General features: G+C 39.9%; 1 protein-coding gene across 1 annotated transcript in view; it reads right to left on the reverse strand.

Annotated features, from left to right (window-relative positions):
* The window catches only part of PRKG1 (protein kinase cGMP-dependent 1), a 1319235-nt gene extending 1301192 nt beyond the window's left edge, over positions 1-18043 (reverse strand). Inside the window, exon 1 of the mRNA XM_024253325.3 lies at positions 17296-18043. Coding sequence (XP_024109093.1) covers positions 17296-17561 — 266 coding nt within the window. The 5' untranslated portion in view covers positions 17562-18043. The remainder of the gene's footprint in view (positions 1-17295) is intronic.
* Positions 18044-21924: the final 3881 nt, after the last annotated feature.

Raw genomic sequence — 21924 nt, forward strand, 5'->3', positions numbered from 1 at the left:
GAAGGAAAATAAACACAGGTGTATGGTACAACTGTGACCTTATTTGGACATAGCATCTTTATAGATGTGATCAAGATGACATCATATTGGATTAGGGTGGGCCCCAAATTGGATGACTGGTATTCTTACAAGAGGGGAATTTAGACACACATACTCACAAAGGAAAGACAACCATGTGAAAATGAAGGCAAAGACTGGAATGCAAGTCCAAGTCATGGAATGGTAAAGGTTGCCGGCAACCACCAGAAGCTAGCAAGAGGCAAGGGAAGCTCCTCTCCTAGGGTTTTCAGAAAGATCATGGCTCCGCTGACACCTTGAATTCGAACTTCTAGTCTACAGAGCTGGGAGTAAATAAATTTCTGTTGCTTGAAGCCACCCAGTTTGTGGCAATGTGTTCCAGCAGAACTAAGAAATGAATGCATATAGTCACCCTTCTTGCAGTATATACCTAGAAAGCTACTTCTCAAGGAGTTATAGCAAATTTCCTGGTCCCAAATTCCCCAAGCCTATTAAGTCAGAATCTTTGGAGATGGGCCTAGGAGTCTTCATTACAACAAATGGAACCCAAGAGATGTTTATACGTACTACAGTTTGAGAAGAACTGGGCATATGAATGATCTGAAGGTCTTGACAAAGCCCAATTTCCTCCAATTTTCCCCTATGTTCCTGCTCTTGATTATCATGTAGTATAGTGTCAGAGCCCTAGAGCCAGTCTTGGACGAGCAAGCCTTGGGATGAGTCACTTGATGTGTTTGGACTGAGTCTCCTCCTCTGTACAGAGCACATGGAACAATTCCTGCCTGGAGGCACCATGAAACCACCATGGGATTGTTGAGAAGAGCAAATTAATTCATGCCAATAAAGTACCTTGCACAAAGTAAGCTCTTAACAATGCTGAATTAGTATTTCCTACTTTCCCATTATATCTCAACTAAAATTCCTTCTGAATCACATTTTAAATTTGACTTTGTCTCCAAAACACTAATATTAAAACTACAGAAGCAACGGCTGTTGTTTAGGGCATGTTTACAACAGGTCTTTTGCATAACATTAGTTTCAGGTGGGCCTTCTTACTCTCATTTACAGGGGGAAATTGAAGGTCAAAGATGTTAAGCAACATGACTAACATCAAAAACTTGAAACTCAAGCTCATCTGATTCCACAGTCCATGCTCTTAGCCTTTATATTCTACAGCTGTGTGTGCTTATGGCCTAGAAGGGACAAGAATACCAGAAGGTTTCCTGTAGGCTTTCCTAGGTAATGAGTTCATCTTATAATGTAATCCCTGTCAATGTATCATTAATACCTTAGTTTGCACTATTGTGTCTGATTGCACTTTATTTGTGTAGAAAACTTAACTCGGATGGTAAAAGGAAAGGAGGAAGGAACTGGAGAGAATCAATTAATCCCTTGCTATCTAGTGGTCTTCAGGAGACCAGCAGCATCAGGAACACCTGACAGATAATTACAAATTAAGAATCTCAGGCCTGGCCGGACGCAGTGGCTCATGCCTGTAATACCAGCACTTCAGGAGGCCGAAGTGGGTGGATCACGAGGTCAGGAGTTCAAGACCAGCCTGGCCAAGATGGTGAAACCCCATCTCTACTAAAAATACAAAAATTAGCCAGGTGTGGTGGCAGGCACCTGTAATCCCAGCTACTCCAGAGGCTGAGGCAGGAGAATCGCTTGAACCCGGGTGGCAGAGGTTGCAGTGAGCTGAGATCGCACCACTGCACTCCAGCCTGGGTGACAGAACAAGACGTCATCTCAAAAACAAAAAACAAACAAACAAAAAAAGAATCTCAGGCCCTTCCCCAGACCTACTGTATCAGAACCTGCATTGAAGGAGATTCCCCAGGTGATTCATATGTAAACTAGAGTTTGAGAAGCCCTTGGTTTATTCAGCTCAGAGAGTAAATAGCTGCAGAGGTGGTCCTAGCACAGCTAAATAGATCACTATACAAAAGTTTCTAATATTTCCTTCTAGAGTAACAAGTTTATATTATGATGGGGTGGTGGGGAGGGGGTGTGAAATGCGTGGAAAGAAAACTGAGACAACACCATGGATGGAAAAGAAAGAAAGGAAAATAAGTCCTAAATATGACCTATGTCAGAGTACCATCTGTGATTCAGGAAATTGCTCCGAAAATAGGGTCAGAGCTATTTCAATGAGCAAAATTAGATCCAAGTATAGAGTTAGAAATATGGGAAGAATACACACGGGCCCATTCCTGTCACAGGGTTAAAAATTCTTATACATTTGGTGAATGAAGTCAGAATCAATAAATGATAACAATGAGAGCTAACATTTATTGAATGACTACATTCTATAAGGCAATAAACTAAATCTATTACATGCATGAGCTCATTTAATCCTCTCAACAACCTTGAGAGGTTTTTAATAATTGAAGAGGCTGTGGCTTTGTGTGTATTTTTGCATGATAGCATCAGGTTAGTAAGGACACAAAGTGTCTTTGGATCTTCAAAATAGTTCATATGTCTTCCCACATACTAGCTGATTGACTGATAGATCCAACTGCCTTGGGAGAAATAAAATCTGAAATAGTATTTGTCTACATGAAAAAGCTCAAATACAGTAAAACCAGTCGCTAAACTGCAAACAGGCACTGAGGCTACACAAAGGCTTAACGTTGACATGGGGAGATGGGCACATACAGAGAAAGTTCAGTGGAAGCACACCTCCCCCTCCAGCCTTCAGAGTTTGAAACTGAGGTCAACTGGATTGTTAGAGTATCTACAAAGAGCCCCTAACTCATATCTCTACATCTGCAACTCCACCAGATATGAAAAGTTATGCCCTCATTATTCCTGAGGACTGAACAACAAATAGACAATGAGAGGAGGGGAGAGAAAGGCTTTTGCGAAATAAGGCACCCAGCCTGGAAAAATATGCACAACTGTCAATGATCCCTGCCCACTCAGACATTCTAGCACTCTGAGCAGCTCTTCCAGCGCTTCCAGTGTCTTTCCCTGAGCCTGAAATAGCTGGTCCGCTCAGGGTTCCTGCCTTATGGACAATTCATCACAGTGTTTCGTTTAAACTCAGGGCCTTCAAAAGCGGCTCTGCTAAGAAATTCACAGTCTTCTAGAGTTGGTTGGGGTGTTAACCTGAGGCACAACACATTTTGTGATCTGCGAGACCAGATCATAAAAAGACACTTTATGTTATTAATATGGTAATAATACCTAAACCATCTCATTTCCTTTTGTCCCATTGTTCCAATTTACAAATGTCCAGCTTACCATGTCACTGGAATATCAGTCTTTCTGAACTTCTTGATATTTGCTTGATTTGTCATTATTGTTTTGTCCATCAAAGGAGATGAACAAAGATATCTTCTAAAATCCTTTCAAAGCAAGAGGCACTATAAACTTACTACCAAAACTAAATTTTTCAAAAGCTCTAAAACTTTTAAACCTTCCATTGTTACAAATTTGATAGCACTTTTATGTAGCACTTTACATACTCATCATCTTTCAATATTCCACAGACACACATGGTATTTCCCCTGTATACAAAACCTTATGGGGACAAACTATCGTTGTCCCCATTTAATAGATGTGGAAACTAAAGTTCAGAAAGACAAAGTAATTTGTCTACAATCACACAGCCAGCATGTCAAGGAGGAACCAGAATTCCACATCAAGTCTGTGACTCCCAGGATCATTTTTTTTTTTAAATTATCACAACCTACCCTGTTACTCCTGCACAAGAGTAGGCTGAAATTTCTAAGATTATCCTTCCTACTCCCCCAGAATGATTTTACCTTTTGGCTCCAATCACATGATTGAATACCCTTAATATGATTGAATTCTGATCCAAATAAATGTTTGCAAAGATATCGTTCAGTAAATCTAGTCCAATATCACTACAATGACCAAGAAAAAATTAATGAAATGAAATCTCTACCGAGGTTGCCATCCTATAAAAGGAAATCTCCACTGAGTGGTTCCAATACCATATATGTCCAAATCTCCCCACTAGCCTTTTGAAAAAAAAAGTAGCTGAGAGACTTGGAATTTGTTATTTTCCCAAGTGGGAGCCAGAATATCAAAAATTTATTTTGATGAAAAGAAAAACAAATCATTGTGATTCTTAAAGAAGGACTTGTAGTTATTTTATTTAAGAGCAATAGATACAGTTTTATCCTTATTTTCCTTATTTTCAAAATTACACTGTAGCAATTAATTTTTTTTCAGCTTAAACACACACACAGGCACACACCCACAAACATCAAACCAAGTGCACAATATGGACTTTATAAATCTGAAAAGTAAAAGGGCATGTAAACATCATTCTGAAAAGAGCATTCTCATGAATGTAACTCAAGTACAAAAAAAAGAACCTTCCACGTTTCCACTAAGTTTGTACGTTTGATTTTTAAAAATTCTGTCTTTAATGTAGAAAATTAATTTTGTTTATGCTGCCAGCCCACAGTTTTTTGTTTTGTTTTTTGTTTTTGTTTTTGTTTTGTTTTGTTTTTTGAGACAGAGTTTTTCTCTTGTTGCCAAGGCTGGAGTGCAATGGCACAATCCTGGCTCACTGCAACCTCTGTCTCCCAGGTTCAAGTGATTCTCCTGCCTCAGCCTCTCCAATAGCTGGGATTATAGGCACCACCATGTCTGGATAACTTTGTATTTTTAGTAGAGACGGGGTTTCTCCATGTTGGTGAAGCTGGTCTCGAACTCCCAGCCTCAGGTGATCTGCCCACCTTGGCCTCCCAAAGTGCTGGGATTACAGGCATGAGCCACCGTGCCCGGCCAGTATACATTTTTTAATAGAAAAGTTTATAGATCATTTATCTCATATAGAAAGTGTATGTATAATTACATAAACTAAAAAAGTCAAATATTAATAGTTTTTTTGACCTAGGACTCTCACTGTTTGGAATTCATCCTATCAATAAATAAATACATAAATAACATACGACAAAATGTGTACAATATCAATTGCAGCGTTGAATGCTTGCAAAAAACAAGCCAAAATATCAGTATCAATAAGCTGAGGTACATGAATACTATGGAATTACTATTCCATAGCTATTATAAAGACCAATATGGACTGATCTGGAAAGAAGCCTAGGTACTATTATTAAGCAAAAAGAGCAGGTTACTGAGGAGTGTTATGGAATTATTTTATTTCGGGTGAAAAAATAAAACCCTCCTAATGAGCAGGTGAGTTCTCTGTCTACATATAAAGATTTATGGAAACATACAGAAAGTTTAACATTGGGTATCTGCTGGAAGACAAGTAGAAAAGATTGGGAGGAGAAAATAAAATGTATATGTCTTTATTATCTGACAACCAGCACACATTGTTTTTGCAATTAAAACAATCAAGGAAGCAGACATAGGCTAAGAAGAGATTAAAGTCAGCAAATCTGAGATGTAGTGCATGCTCATAAATATCATAAAAGCATGTCCAGACTTTTAACATGGTGAATGGGGATTTGGTACTACAAAACGGAAACTTTTTCTTCTTTTTCTAATTGCTCTAATATCAAGAAGCCCAGAGAGTCCACAGCCTGTCTCCTTTTGTGTGGACAGCTCTCGTGATGCCCTGGAGTCAGATGGTGAGGCTGGGTAACCGGGGGATTTCAATGTAACATGCTTCAAACCCTGCTGCTATACTTCGGGAATTTGTCTTGGCCTAGATAACAAACTAGAAAGATCAGAGAAAATAAAAGATATTACTCTCTATTGCTTGCTTCACCATGTCTAATGGAGGCTAGGTTTTTTAAATTTTTTTTGGCCTTGCAGACACGAGAAAGCATACCCAACATTCGATCTACCCTTGGTTCTCTCTGGCAGTCATAGACAGTGTAACATTGTTTTTTTTCCTAACCTAGTAAAAATATTGACTACTGTCCCAGAGAGCATTTCTGTATATTGATAACCTCAAATAAATATATCACAGAATTTCAAAACAGTTTTTATAAAAGCATCTTATTGTCAAACAGGGCATGAAAATGTGAACTGTTCTAAATTCTCTAGTTCCCTTCTTGCCTGTTTATCTAAGTATGATCTAACACAGTATCTGAGCAAAAAGACCAATTAAAGAGGCCAAGGAATAGCATTAATCCAAAACTGACTTGTTTTGACCCAGAGTACAACTTCCTTTTACCACTGACCCTTGATTGCTGGGACAGACCAAAATAAGTACATTTCTCCTCAGTGTTAAATCACAAATGATGCCAGTAGCAAGACTGCTTCCCATTCAGGCCCCTGGGAGGTTTCACATGAAAGGGGTCACAGACTGAATGAAATAGCCTTTTACAGGAAGGCTGAATGGCACTTTCTGAGGGAATATTGATCCAAAAATGTACAGCCCGTTAGATCCAACCCACAATGTAACCCTGTGTGGTATAAGCCAGACTACTCTTTACCCTAAAATTTTTGAGAGGCAGTTTATATTCAGATTATCTCATAAAACACTTTGCTATTCTCTTAAAAATATTTAGATACATGTAAATAAATAATCATATTAACTTGATTATTAAAATATTTTTATAATGGGAATCTCAGATTACAATAGGCCATATTAAGATTTAATTACATTCTAGAATCACAGAATTATCAAGGCGATCAAGAAACCTATTATGAGTTTCATCTAATAACTGATCTAATTTTTTCCTATAATAATTTTCTTTTAATTTGTTATGGGGGTAGAAGGGAGTGAATAGGAAGCCATTCCTTTAGTCTCCTCACACATACATTTTTTTTTTTTTTTTACTACTATTAATTTTCCATTATTTCTCTGTTTTCTTCTCTCAGCCAAGTATGAGTCCAGAAGTTTCCTCACAGGGGTTTTAGGAATTTCCCTCAGTCTATTATCAATGTTCAAAGAACTCTCCAAGCATACTGTACTCTTTGTTTCTCTATTCCTTAAGACAAACATCAAGAAGAAAATTTAACTTTAGCTTTTTAAATATATTCCCCCAAACCACTACTAACTGGAAAAAATGTAAGACCATATGTATTTGATAATACACTTTTCAAACTTATAAATCCTGATATTAAGAAAGTTATATATTTGACAATATATTTTAAAATTCAACTAAAAGCCATTTCAAACTCCTAGTGGAGCCCACAATTGTTAAATATTATACTTCTGCTGCCATCTTGTGGTAATTGTTGAAATCTCTCTATGTCTCCCCCTCTATCTTCTCCCCACCATACAACCTCTTTTTTGTTGTTTTTCCTACATTTAGGAGGGTACTTCTATTCAAACCTTAAGGATTCCCTTTCTTAAGCCATAGGGGAGATGACCTGAACAATGCTCTAGAAAGAAAAGTGGATGTTTGCAAATTCCTCATCCTGTATGTAACATACTTCTTTTCTCCTTATATTTTTCTCATTTAACAAAGCCATTCCTTTTAACAATATAATTTAATACAAAAACAACCATAGTTTTAATTTGGAATAACCTACATCTTTTTTCTACAAGGAAAGGGAACAGATTAAGGGAAAATAAATGTGTATCCTATCAAAGATTTTTCCCTTCCAAACTTTTTCCAAATTGTTTCTTTACAAAGAAAGCGGTCGGGGGAAGCACCATGTATTTCTGCTATAAAATACCACATGATGGAATGGCCCTTCACAGCCACAGGCATCTACCGTCAGGAATCAAGAAGGAGCCTGGAGGAGGAAACAAGAGGCCTCACTGCGGAGACACTACGGGAAGTGAGAGCTCCCCAGAGAACCCAGGCTGGATGGAAGTGGGTGCCCCAGCATCCTTTATTATTTCTAGGCTGGCCTGTTCAGCCATGGACCTCACTGTCTCATGGCAAGAGAGTTTATAAATCTGAAGGAGGATGACAGTCAAATGTTTTCCTGATGATGTATTAACGTGAGCAATTTTTAACCAGAATGACTTATCCTCAAAGCAAGAATATATTTCATGAAAACCACCATCTCCATCTAACTCTATGTCCCCACAGCAATTCCCATGAAGAAGTTGACAAACAGCATGCAAGGAGTCATTCAAACACAGATACAGAGAGAACTCGGCCAGAATTCTTCAAACAGGGCAGTGGGGAGCAAAAACACAAACAGGAAAACAATCCATTTCATTCCTTGTTGAAAATGACTTTAAAACAATCTTTCCCAAACCTTTCTTGTGTACCCATATTGACATTATGCACAATCTGTATTTTTACACCTCATTCTTAAAAAAAAAAATCTATGAACTCTTAATACTTAGCCTTACCCTCAGCAACATAGCTACACAGCATGGATTTGATGTGATTGTTGTATGTTTTCTCCCAACACTTATTAAAATGTCTATAACTATAAAATAAATTCACTTGTCTACCACATATAAGCATCCCTGGTGCCACCAACTATATAAACATCACACTTTGGGAACCACTGTTATGAAATATAGGTGCTGGCTAAGTAGAATCTAGTGAATCTTACATTTACTTATAAATAATTAGCGTTAAGTGACACAGAGTCAAGATTCTGATTTTTAGAACCATAGCTCAGATCAGAGGCTCTCAAACATTTTTTTCTGCAGTGATTCACAAGATAGATAACATTCCCATGTGCAACATACTCTTGTGAAAAGACAAGACTGTCTGTGGATTATGTGCAATTTCCTGCCATGTATTTGTAATCTTCCCAGTCAAGAAAGCCAACTGGAATGCAAGAAAATGGCTATCCCTCGGGAGGTGCCTGTGAGTGCACGCAATCTTATTTTTTAAGAAACAAATTATTCATGAATTTTGATTTTTAAGCCATTATTTACTTGTTTCTACCTTACAACTAATCAAATACACACCATTGTCATGACACCACAGTTAAACCTGCCAGAGTAAAGCACAGGATATTGGATTGAGTATTTTGGAGTGATATTTTTCTCTGAGAGGAGTGTGAACTGGTTTTATTCTTGGGAAGGCTTCAGGATTTTTAAAATTTGTTTTTAATACGTTCTAGATAGTGCTCCTCTTACCTCTTCTCTGAAAAGTAGCATGTGGGAAGAGAAATGTATGGTAAGCTGAGGTTTTTACTTGGCTGGAATTTTTACTGTAAACAGACCTGGTTTCTACCCAAGGGTTCACAACCTGAGATACAAAAGAATTTTCTATCTGGAAAATTCTTAGCATATGTAGCCAAGTCCCTTGGTGACCATGTAATACATGAAATTAGTATTATCTGCACTATGGGGGCAATGAGAAGCATCAAGAAAAATATTAACATTTACCCAAAGGCTTATAGATTTGCTTGTTAGACAATAACAGTACCATATAGTTGAATAAACAGGCCCACGAATATTTGTAAGAGGCAAACACAATTATTTTTCGAATGCTATAAGGTTTTTGCCAGTACTTTTCCAGCATTTGAGGTCAGAGTACTCAAATAAAGACACATCTGAGAATTTAAAACACGTTTTAAAGTACTCTCTAAATTGGACTAAAAAGGAAGGAGAGTCTGAATTAGGAATAAGTCTGAAAGGATAATTGAAGAAGTGTAGTTGCAATATACCTGTTACAAATAAAACAGTCAAACTAAAACCTAACAAGCTGATTACAGTAGTCATCTTCCTGGATTTGCCTTAATAAATAAACACTCAGATGAAATCAGCACAGTCATTTTATCATCTTGCACATGAAAGTGCTATCAGTGGGTTCAAATACATAACAAAATCAATCCAAATCAAATCCTAGAATAACAAATTAACTGCTTAGGACTAATTTCCAAGAATATATAAAATCAATATGCACTAGAAAAAGGTTGAAGATGCGGCTAGCACACTGAACAGGAAAAATTACAAACAGTATTTTAAAACTTTTGAGTCAATATAAACAATATTGATTGAATTTAAAACTACGTAATTTTCTACGGTAGATGGGTTTCTATCATATTCATAATATAAGAAACAATTTTAAAATGTTTAAAATAAAATCAACATAGTATACCCCAAACTTGGTGATCCATCAATAATGTTTAGTGAGCAGTGCAGAGAAAGTTAAGCATTTTTAAAATGAACTCTGTTGTTCAAGAACAGCAATAAATAAAACAGGGAGATTAGTTTCTACTACCAGTCATTATATAATAAAACAAATCTATTTAAAATACATACATTTTCTGGATATATCCATTTTGCAGTGTGCAAATATTTTAAAGCATTGTTTTGTTGTTGTTGTTGTTTTGTTTTTTGAGATGGCATCTCTGTCATTTTGTCGCCCAGGCTGGAGCGCAGGGGCACCATCTTGGCTCACTGCAACCTCTGCCTCCCGGGTTCAAGTGATTCTCCTGCCTCAGTCTCCCAAGCAGCTGGGACTACAGGCATGTGCCACCACGCCTGGCTAATTTTTGTATTTTTAGTAGAGACGGGGGTTTCACCATTTTGGCCAGGCTAGCCTCGAACTCCTGACCTAAAGTGATCTGCCCACCTTGGCCTCCCAAAGTGCTGGGATTACAGACATGAGCCACCATGCCCAGCCTAAAGCATGTATTTTCAACATGAATGATTAATAAATAATTATTTCTGAAACCTTAGAAAATTTAAATTATATAATATCTGAAACATCTGAGACCATGAAAGATTTTAAGAGATTAGAGTAATAGTTTGAGTAAGAAATCTGCTCCATATTGCTGTGATATGACTTGTGCAAATAAAACAGATCTAACAGGAGTTACAGATGTTAAGCCAGAAGAAACACAAGGACCCGAAAGAGGGACACACAACACAGGCAGATCCAGGAGCATGGAAAAGGAGACGAAAAATCATCACTGGGTAAAAGAAGGATGAAATACTTCAACAAGGAGTGGCAAACACTGAATCCAGTACCTTTTTTCTGGGCTAAGCACTGGGCTATGTGACTAATACGAAGCACAAGCATTTTACAAACTATAAGATGCTCTGATCTACTTACAATAACAGACCTAAGAAGTAAACCCTCCTTTCTGTAGGAAACTGATTTGGATCAACCTAGAGGGTTTTCACAGTAATAATTATTACAAGAAATGCACATTTGTAAATTTAATAAAGTGGTGGCAGTTTGACACATGTGTGTATGTGTTCATATATACACACATATGTATACACATATTTTTATTTTCCCTTAAATTATTTTTTTTTTTACTTCCTCTTTTCTCTTCAGGGAGCCAACCGCATAGCACACCAATGACTCTAGACTCAAGGTCAGTATTCCTTTCTGACAATTCCCAAACTTCTGAGCTTTCATTTTTGTGAAACAGGATATGCTATCCCTGGTTTATCTCAGAGCTCACAGTAACTTCCAAGAGCTACAAGAAACCTAGATAACAAGGGTCCTGAACTCTGATAAGCAGATTCTCAATGGCAAATGAAAATAATTATTCATACCCTGAGCAACTATGAAATCACCTGAAAATCTTATCAAAAGAAAGGGTTTTAACGCACTCTCAGCATCTCTTACATGCTATGGTGAGAGGGCACTAGGAAACAGGCCCTTAGTCAGGAAAGAGGAAAAAGATACAACATCTTTTGTTTTTTCAGGTCTGTTAGAAATAGTTTCATGAGGGTCAAATTTCCAGTGAATACATGATTAAATGTAAACATTCAACCTGTGCATATATTGGTAATTCAAATGGAACAAGAACTCCTGGTGTATTACAAATACATTTGGAAAATGCACAAGACTCTGGAACCTGAACTAACCCCAAAGCAAAATCAATGTGTCTTAAATAACAAGTTAAACAGATAAGTTGAAGACCTCGATTCACCAACTCTGGTACCGATGCAAAATAAAAAAATAAACAACCTAAATTTTCTTTCTGGTCTTATTTCTGAGATCCTTTAAAGGACACTTCCACAAGGATTTGCTCTGTTTTCTCGTCACTAAAATCAAGACACTACCACCTCCTGTACAGCCTTGACTGAAAGCATGTATGAAGTGCTTATGCTCAAGCCCTGTCCTCTTCAAATCGCATCTGGCAAGATACAAGGATGTTTACAAGCCGTGCTGCCTAAAAATCTTCCTTTCCCGTCCTCAGCCTTCCTCCCCTTAAAATCTTGTCAGAAATATTACTCAGCTGAGTAACCTAAATAAATATCCTCTCCCAAAAGCTCCTGTTAGCACATTACCATGTTCATCAGAAAGAGGTAACAGGTTAATATCTTGGCATATTATCAGGCAGTAATCAATCCATGTTGATGGTGAGAAAGGTAGGGATGAAGGGATTAGCATGAATGACACAAGTGACAAATAGCAAAGGGTATTCAAAGGAGGCAACCAAGGTCATTTTCACATCCTTCATAACTGTATTATCATCTGCCCTGCCTATAACACAGCACTGAGCTAGAGAAGTTGGATGAGGAAGGAAGAAGATGAAGGACTGGTAAATGGCAATCCCAAGAGCAGGGCTAACTGAGGAAATTCCAGCCTGGCACAGCAGATCCAATGGACATGTGCTAGATACAAAGATTCATCGGTCACTTTTTCATGAGGTTAGCCTATCACTGGCTCTAAGACTTTTAACTCCCATTCTAATTTAGGGAAGGTTCATTTCTTCCTATTTAGAAGGATTCCCCACTTACTAAACTAGAACCAGTCCTGTTCCAAGTTCATATAGTATAGTGGTTGAGTACTTGGGCTCTAAACTCTTTGAGATTTAGGTTTGAAACTTTATGGCGTTTCCTAGTAGTGACACCTTAGACAGGTGACTTAAATTTCTTCAAGCCTCAGATTCCTTGACTGAAAAGTGGGGATGTCTTTTAGGGCTGCTGTGAGAAAATGATGAGCTAGTGCAGGTAAATAGCTCAGCACAGCTCTAAGATTGCTAAGATTAGCTATCTCTATTATTGCTTTCATTGCTATTTTATAGCATTGTGTATTTTCCACATGAACAATTAATAAATAATTGACTCCGGACCCAGAATTCAGCTAAGACCTACTCACTTCATTGACCTTGCTTATATAAGAAGTAGGCCAAACTCCTTGATTTCGTCCTCAGGTCAAATCAAATGTGAATTGGATCAGAGAGACAAAAGGTAATGAGTTTTCTGGGGCATCCATCCCAAGGCATCCATGCCCCAGTGAAAGGAAGTTCCAGTTCCAAATGATCAATTTACATTATCAAGAATCAAGGGATTCATGACAAGAATAACTCAAATGTGTCTGGAATACGTCTATTTTTATTCCTGTAACAGATTAATATTGATTCTAGCCTTTCCTTAAACTCATTAAAAAATTGTGTGCAGTTCCTGAGCATACACTGGCTAACTAGGCAGCCAAAATAAGGAGTTCGGGTGTATGCAAAAAGAGTAAGGGAAAGAATTAAGGATAATAGGCAATTCTTGATGTGGAGTGTATTCATTAAGAAAATCAAGAGTTCACAGAGATCTATGTAAAACACTTGGAGTTCTTTGGCAGAAAAACAGTATTTAAAATATAAATGTAAAATATCACCACCATCATCCAAAACAGCTTGCAGTATTCAAAGATAATCACTTGATCCCTACTGGGCATTTCTTAAGGGGTCTAAAAATGAGTACCGCAATAAGTCGGATATGTTCTTTTTAAACATGATCATCATATTGTACACTTGATACTTACGCTGAGAGCTCAGATCTTCCTTTCCTAGTATAATTTTCATCTAAGCATTCCTTAGATACTTAGATCATTCTTAATGGAGATTGTGCATTATACCCTCTGTGGACACATAGAAATCTGGCTAACTGGACTGACTAGATTACAGTCCTCAATGAATTCCATTTCCTTCATCTACAATACATGCTTAAGATATTTTTGTCACCTATTACGTAAATTTTTAAGATTGTAATCATTCACTGAAGCAGTGTTTATAGGCAAAAGTTTTTCATCATTCTTTTCAATAAATAAAATTCCTACAGAGTCATCCTTCAGTATCCATGGGGGATTGGTTCCAGGACCTCCGAGGATACCAAAATCCACAGATACTCAAGTCCTTTATGTAAAATGGTGTAGTATTTGCATAAAACCTACACACATCCTTTCATACACTTTAACTCATCTCTAGATTACTTATAACACCTAACGCAATATAAATTATACGTAAATAGTTGTTATACTGTATTGTTTAGAAGAAAAGGCTATACATGTTTAGTCCAGGCACAATCGTTCTTTTTTTTTTTTTTTTCCTGAATATTTTTGATCCTCAGTTGGTTGAATCCATAGATGTGGAACCCATGGATAGAGGGGGCCGACTGCACTTTCAAGCTACATTTCTGTTCCTGTTGGTATAAAGACTGGGTGTTTTGATAAAGTTTGAAATGAATCTGTAGCATGAATAGTTATCATTCAAATGCTACAGAAATCATAACTGAACACAAGCTTTGCAATAAAGCATTCTCTTTCAGCCCCAGCATGCCCTTCAGAATGGCACAGCCTTTTACAAAAAACAGGTGAGGTGTACTCTGGAGGCTGAGGCAGGAGAATGGCGTGAACCCGGGAGGCGGAGCTTGCAGTGAGCCGAGATCGCGCCACTGCACTCCAGCCTGGGCGTCAGAGCGAGACTCCGTCTCAAAAAAAAAAAACAAAAACAAAACAAAAAAAAACCAGGTGAGGTGATGGAATATCTACTTGTCAAATCCTTATCTGAACATTTTTAAACAATTTTTATTTTAAAAGTATCTTGTTTCATATTAAATGTTGTATCCCAGAAATACTTTAATAAATTATTTCCTTTCTTGGCCAAAATAAGGTATCTAGCCAAAGATAATTTAGTACTGTCTCTTTAAGTGCCAGGAAGAGTACATAATTCTAATGTCTACTATCCCCATATATTATACCTGTCAAAAATTTTTAAACTCTAATGAGTCAGCTTGCTGAAAATAAACTCCACACTTCTGTTTGAACGTATGAAACTAAACGCTGAGTGGGAAAAAGTTTACCCTCACTCCCAGTGTAAATCAGCACAGAGAGGAAGTAGAAAAGTACTCCAGCTATTTGCTATAGACACAAATATGCACTGACGGCTACTGCGCATGATCCACTCATGATGAATGTTCCTACCCCTACCATGAAAATGTTGGGAAAGGGAGGGGAAGAGAGAAGGCCAGAGGAAGGATGATGTGTGCATATCCAAGATTAGCCATTTCCTCTCAGTACATACAAACAACAACAACAACAAAACACCTCCTTTCATTCTTAGAGATTTCTTGCCTCTGAGAGCAAATCCTGAATGACAGTGGACTCTGGGAAGGAGGGCTTTTCTCCTGGCCCTTCCATACCCTGGTGAAATCTCCTCCCTGCTGCAAAGCGGTGCTGTTACTGTTTGAGGGGCATAGCCCAGACACAGAAATCTGAAATTTCAAAAATGCGATAAAGCCCTAGCCCGGCAGCCCTGGGAGGCCAGCAGCTGCCGGGTGACCGCTGATGAAGTGGCTTCTTAAGGAGGTAGGCAGATTGATTCCAGCTGCTGAGCGCAGGGCAGGGCAGCCGCTCGGAATGCACAGCCCGGCTGAGACAAGACTCAGCAGCAGCTTCCCAGGCAAGGGCAAGGCCAAATATTAGGTCTGTTTGCAGTCCTGGGAAAAGGAAGGAAAATGCCACTGTTCCATCCAACAGGGACTTTCAAGGCAAGATGGGCCCAAAGGTGCCATGTACACAGTGTCAATTCGTAAGTGGAATGTCACTATGTCACTCAGGAAATCTGAAAGCTGTCTTCTGAGATGGCTGTTCAGAAGGTCCCACAATTCCTTAAGACGAGTCCTTTCTGCCGGATTCCTGTTTTTCTCCCCACTCTGGCTCCCAGCTCCTGGTCTTCTTCTAATAACTCTGAACCCCTGCTCAGCCTCCCTGGCTCCCCATCCCATATAATCAACACACAAGAGGGACTCCAGAAGCAGACACGGAGGAGGTGCAGCTGGCCAGTGGGAGACACTAAGCGTCCTGGAGCTGACCTGGATGGGGACAGTGGAAAGGACATGCTCTTCAGAAGAGCTTGCCTCAAAAGTGAGAGAGCTAAACGGAGAGAGGGGGACTAGTTTAGAAGTCCCCTGAGGGCCCCAAACTCAGACAGCAAATGATCTAAGAAGAGGGAAGGAGTAAGAGAGGTAGGCGGGCATGAAGGCACGCCTAATGGAATATTCAATATCCTGAGAAATGCACTTTCGGCCCTGCACTTCCAGGGACTAAAAGCCAGTAATGGGCTTTGGAGTCTGCACTTCCTCTCCCTAATGTCCAGAGGCGCTTTAATGCTGCAGCCAATCGATCAGCCTTCTCCGGTGAAGGCGACGAGTGGAGTGCAAAAGCTTCCTACTTGTGGCCAAAATCCACCCAGCCTCCTCTGCACACCCCAAAGGAGTGACATACAACTTTGAACTGGCAGGATTTGTCTCTTAAAGTGCCGGAGAGGAGGAAAGGAAGGAGCCCGGAGGCGTCCAGAGAAACAGCCTACCCTCACCCCTCCGCCCTCTTCATCTCAACTTTTCCAGTGAGGGACTCAGGGGAAAACAAAAAGGGAAGGCGCAGTATCCACCTTGGGACAGGGCTGACGAGCAGCCCCAAATCTGCTTCAGGTGCAAGGTCACTGAGCGGACTCCAAGCCTAGGGCAGCCTAAGGTGTTGCACTTCTGGAAGAGACACAATCAGAGCAAAGGAACGTCCAGAAGGTGGGGTTTCTTTGCAATGTCTTGCTGACATCACAGCTGCCTTGAAAGTGACCCTGTGAATAAACCTCTCCCCGCCTCGCCCCCATGCTCCAGGCTGGATCCCTGCCCTAGAGACAAGCCCCTGTCCCGCCTCTCCCCGTCCCCGCGTCCGCCAGCAGAGCTCGGGTTCTGGGCAAGTTCAGTACCTAAGTTGAGCCCAACCCTGTCCAGCCTCCAGTCGCCCCTCCCTAGGAGGCGCGGACAGCCCCACTGAGCATGTCCAGTGGCCTGAGTCCGGGGGTCGCCGCTGGGAAGCTCTCCAGGCCCCTGAATGGGCAGGGTTGGGTCCCTGCGTGGACGCTCCCAGCGGGGCGCACGAAGGACAGCCGCGCGACTGCAGCCATGTGTGGAGGGCACAAGTTAGCCCGCGAGAGTAAACTTTCCGCGGTCCTCCTCCCCACCCCCACGCCACAGGGGCGCGTCTCCCCGTGGAGCTCGCCTTTCCCAGCCCGGCGGAGACAAGCACAGCACGTGATGGGCAGAAATAAAAATAAACACTTCCCATTCCCGGGCCGCGGGGCCACCCCCACTCCGCGCGCCGCAGGGAGCAGGGGGCGCCCTGGGCCGACCCGCCCCCGCCGCCGCGACCAGAGCCCCCAGCCTCTGCGCCGCGGGCCAGGACGAGCACCCGGGCCCACGGCCTCCGCGCCTACCTTTCGGACTTGGTGAACTTCCGGAATGCCTGTCGGAGGTCGTGGAAGGACCTGTACGTCTGCGGCTCGGCCGAGATGCCCTGCGCCCGGGTGGTCCGGGGTCCGATGTGGGTCGAGGGCACTGGGAGCACCGACTGGCATTTGTGGAGTTTCCTCTTCAGCTCCTGAATTTCCTCCTCCTTCTCTGACAGCCGCTTCTCCAGCTCTTTGATCCTCTCCTCCTTGAGCATGAGAATCTTGGCAAAGTCTTCCTCCAGCTCGCTCATTTTTTCACTGAGCCCCTCCGCGAAACTTTTTCTCGGGCGGCGGCGGCGGCGGCGGCGGCTGAGACGGCAGCCGGGAGCGGAGGGCGCGGGTGAGTGAGTGAATGGGCGCTAAGTACTCGAGCGCGGCGGAGTGCGCCCCTAATGCGGCGCGGGGAGCCTCCTGCTTCGATCCGCTTCTGCTGAATGGACTAAAAGCACCGAGGGGAAGATGAGAAGTCTAAAAGCGATGGAGAGGAGAGGCAGAGTGCTAATCTCCAGCCTCTCTGGGGAGTAGGTGATTATCTTTCATTGAGAAACCAATTAGAGCTGCCCTTCCTCCCCTGAGACCCCCTCCCCCGTCCCCCTTCCTAGTCACTCCGTGAGAATACGCGCGCGCCACCCCACCGACAGCCGAGTTGCTAGCAGAGGGTTGGATCAGAGAGCCTGGTCCCACTCCATCACACAAAACTCACTCTTCCACGCTATATGGTACCAAGGGAAGGGGGTGGGGGGGGGGGGGAGCTTTATGCCACTTGATCCTTGAAATAGCAACAATTACCATGTGATCTGGCGGATGACGCAGCGCTTGTAACTGGATCCTAAAGAGTGTGAGTGTGTGTGTATGTGTGTGACATTTCGTAAATATTAAACTGCCTTTAGACAGTAACCTGCACAAATTCATCTTGGTCTTTGCCTTTTACTTCTTTTCTATTTTTGATGCCTGGATGGATTCAGAGAGGAAGGCGTGTGTGTGTGTGTGTGTGTGTGTGTGTGTGTGTGTGTTAGTTACTTTGAAGTCCCATGGTTCTGACCCTAGTAAGAATGACAGGGCAATACCAGTTCCAAGGTTTTTCAGCGTAAAGCCTTACTGGACAGAGTAAACTAAAATTGTTGGTGGGGAAGTTGGATGAACATAGGGTAATGAGCCAAATGATTACGGAAAAGAGAAAGGCCATGTGTTAATTGTAAACTTTTTGTGTCTGGCTTTTTTTTCATCTACTACCCTTCAGTCTTGTATACAGAGCATCCAAATTACATCACAATCTCTTCCTCAATGGCTCAGAAGTGATGGCCACCAGTGCTAAGCTGGGTCACACTACCAGTTCCAGTTTGGGGGAGAAATTGCATCTTTAATTATCTGTGTTTAGGTCTTACCTGTGCATCCACCATCTACCCTATGCTAAAAGGATTATTCTGTGCAGTAGAATAAGCTCGTATTCACGGATTCTTACAATTTCCTTTTTTATATCTATGTATCACAGAGAGCATTTACATAACATAAGTCACTATTTGAGAATTTGATTTGATAGGGAGTGAGAAGTATTTCTTCCGATAATAGTCAACACATTGGTAATTTTTTTAAGGAAGAAAATAGTTGCAACTAAGATACCAGGAGATTCTTTCCTAAATTGTAACTTTTCTTAAAAAAGAAAAATCAATGTATAATTACTGGCTACTTACAAAAAAAATTATTCTACCTTTTCTGAAACAACTAAATAAAGGAAAAACAGGTGTATATTTTATTCTGGAGATTTATTAGCTACTGTTCTACTTATCTGATTATTGTACATTAAAAATGTTTTAAATCACATCTGAATTTCTTAATTGCACCAGATGCTAAAGTCTGGCTATGTCTACTGATGTTTGAGAAAGGGTTCTTAGTGTTGTTGACAGTTGCTATTCTGTTGTTTCTGTCTATGAACTTAATCTGCTATCATTTTACACACACTAAAATAATTGACATTTAAAAATAATACATTAGAAAAAACCTTTGATCACATTCAAAAATCTAGGCATAGCTTCAACTTTATTTACAGAAGAAAAAAATAGTTTTAAAATGACTCTTAAAAGGTTTTTTTCCAAGTCTTACACTATCTTAAATGAAGATATTCAAATGTTTCTTCTGCTTATTAAAAAATAAACCTTTAAACTTAGATTTCACGCATGCACCTCAAAACCCAAAATTCATCCCCATCTTCCAAGATAAAACTATTTTTGAATAGGTCAGTTTTAATTTAAATAATGTTGATTGCTAGTGACGTTGAATCTTGTCCATTGGCTTAAGAAGTATTTAATTTAGACCACAAGGAAAGCTTGAGAAAAGACATGCTGGTAGAAGAATAAACACTGAATTATTAAAAAACATGTCATAGTATATTACAGCTGAAAGAACTTTGAAGATGATCTAACCCAACAACCTCATATTACAAAGGAGGAAAATTAGATCTTGAGAGGGAAAGTCCAAGATCACTTCAAGGGCAGAAGTTTGAGTCCAGGACGCCTAATACCCATGAAGCATGCTTTCCGTCCCATGCTGCTCCTAGCGTAGATCCAGAAAACTTAGAAACTCTATGATTCTGATGATCCAGTGTTGAAAGATGTGACCTTACTTTCTGTTTCTTACTTCTAAATCTGTAGCAGTAACATGTCAAAGCAGAGAATTAATGAAACCTTAGTTGTTTTTTTTTTTTTTTTCTTAAAGGAGAAGGTCGCCATCTAGTGCCCTTGGAGAAATTTGCTAAATAAAAATCTTAATCACAATTAAGTTGGGGTTATGTCCTTAAATACCTGTACTGGTGTTTTCATTTCATATTTGTGAGAAATAAAGAAAACAACCAGAATTTTGTGTCAGACTAAAAATCTTTTTTTTTTACATTTAATATCTTTTAGCCTGGATGATGACAATGATGATTGTCGACATTTATTATTTAATACGTGCCAGCACAGGGCCAAACTCTTTATGTAATTGATTTTAATCCCCACACTTACTCTGCAAGATAGGCACTATTACTCATTTCTATTTTATAGATGGAGAAACTGATGCTTGGCCAGATTAGATAATTTGCCCGTGGTCACATTGTCCAGATTTGACCCAGGCTGTCTTAATACCCTATGCAGCGCTGCTTCTACTCAAAATGCATTAAAATATTCACTTCTCTCTGAGCCCAGTGACAAGCAAAACTAAAATATCTTTCTTGCTGGGGACACAGTAAGTGTAAAATCACATATAAACCCAGAAAAATTCATAAGATTCTGGTGTCTAACAATCAATTTCCTTACCGAAGTTGTTTTCCTAGTGATATTTTGGGATATATTATATATTTCATATGTAATTTCAATTTTTAAGCATTTGTGCTTTCAAAAATTTTGATTGTGTTTTGCCTCCCTTTTTCTCTTCTGTCTAATAAGGAGCACTTTCTAGAAAGGCTGAAAGTGTGTAAGATGTAAGCAGCAATTCCGGGATTCCTGTACTTTAATCCAGGATAGCGTTACAGGGGCCAATGGGAGGACAGGTCTATAAAAAACTTAAAAACAATAATAAAAGTGACTAAAAGTCAATCTGCTTTTTATTGTCTCTATTTGCTAGAAGTTACAAATATCAGTAATGAAATATTCCTCCTCCCTCCAAAAATATTCTCTTGGTCTAAGTACAGAGGATTACTGTGTTTGCTGTTGAGCAGGTGGACCACTCTCATCACCCCACCCCTTGGAATAACACTGACCTTGGTGCATATTGTACACATTCAGACCAGAGAAAATTGTCATGTGCAGTTGGTTAGAGTGAGGTTCACATGGATGGCAGCAGCCCATAAAAGAGGCTTGGGGAAATGAAAATAGAGACAGGGATCTGAGCTTGTGAAACAGGTAAGGATTCACAAAATTCAAACCGTATCTTTATTCCCAAATACTTGCTGTGGTTGTAAAAAATGGCAATACCTGTGAAAAACTGGAAACAATACATTTTGCACCAACAGATGCAATTGGTGAACTAAAGAGTACTGAATTTAGAACCAAAAGATTGATATTTACATCTCAGTTCTATCACTTCTTGAGCTGTGAGCCCTTAGGCAAATTCCTTAACTTCTCTGAGATCCACTTTCATCATTTGTAAAAGGAGAAGTTACCTACGGTCCTTTTTACCTTGCTACCATCAATGGTTCTATGGAAGTCCACTTTCCCTGTGACTCGCATTCTGAAATTATCAATCTGTTCTTATAGACAGCATCCATCCAATAACTTCAGCTATGTTTAAAACTTTGAGAGAAGAAAGAGTTAAGATGGAGTCTGGTTGGTCCTACAAAAATTACAGTGTACTTTTTGATTAATAGAAGATTATTTTCCATTAATTCTACATCATACTAGATGTGGCTTGAACATCTAGTATGTAGATTGTCACCTGAACCAGCCATGTTGTTTCGATCATAAAGAGTGGTCGCACCTTGAGTAAGATAAAATCTTGAAGTCCTGAAACACACCCACATTGACATTAACCAACACACAGAAGATGAAAATGGCAAATGAAGTGTTGCCTTAATTAAACAAACTTCAAAAATAGTTGCTTTCTGTTTTCTGGATTTCCATAAAGAATCATAAGTGTTATTTA

The sequence above is a fragment of the Pongo abelii genome, chromosome 8, assembly GCF_028885655.2.
Source record: "Pongo abelii isolate AG06213 chromosome 8, NHGRI_mPonAbe1-v2.0_pri, whole genome shotgun sequence".
In the NCBI taxonomy this organism is placed as follows: domain Eukaryota; kingdom Metazoa; phylum Chordata; class Mammalia; order Primates; family Hominidae; genus Pongo; species Pongo abelii.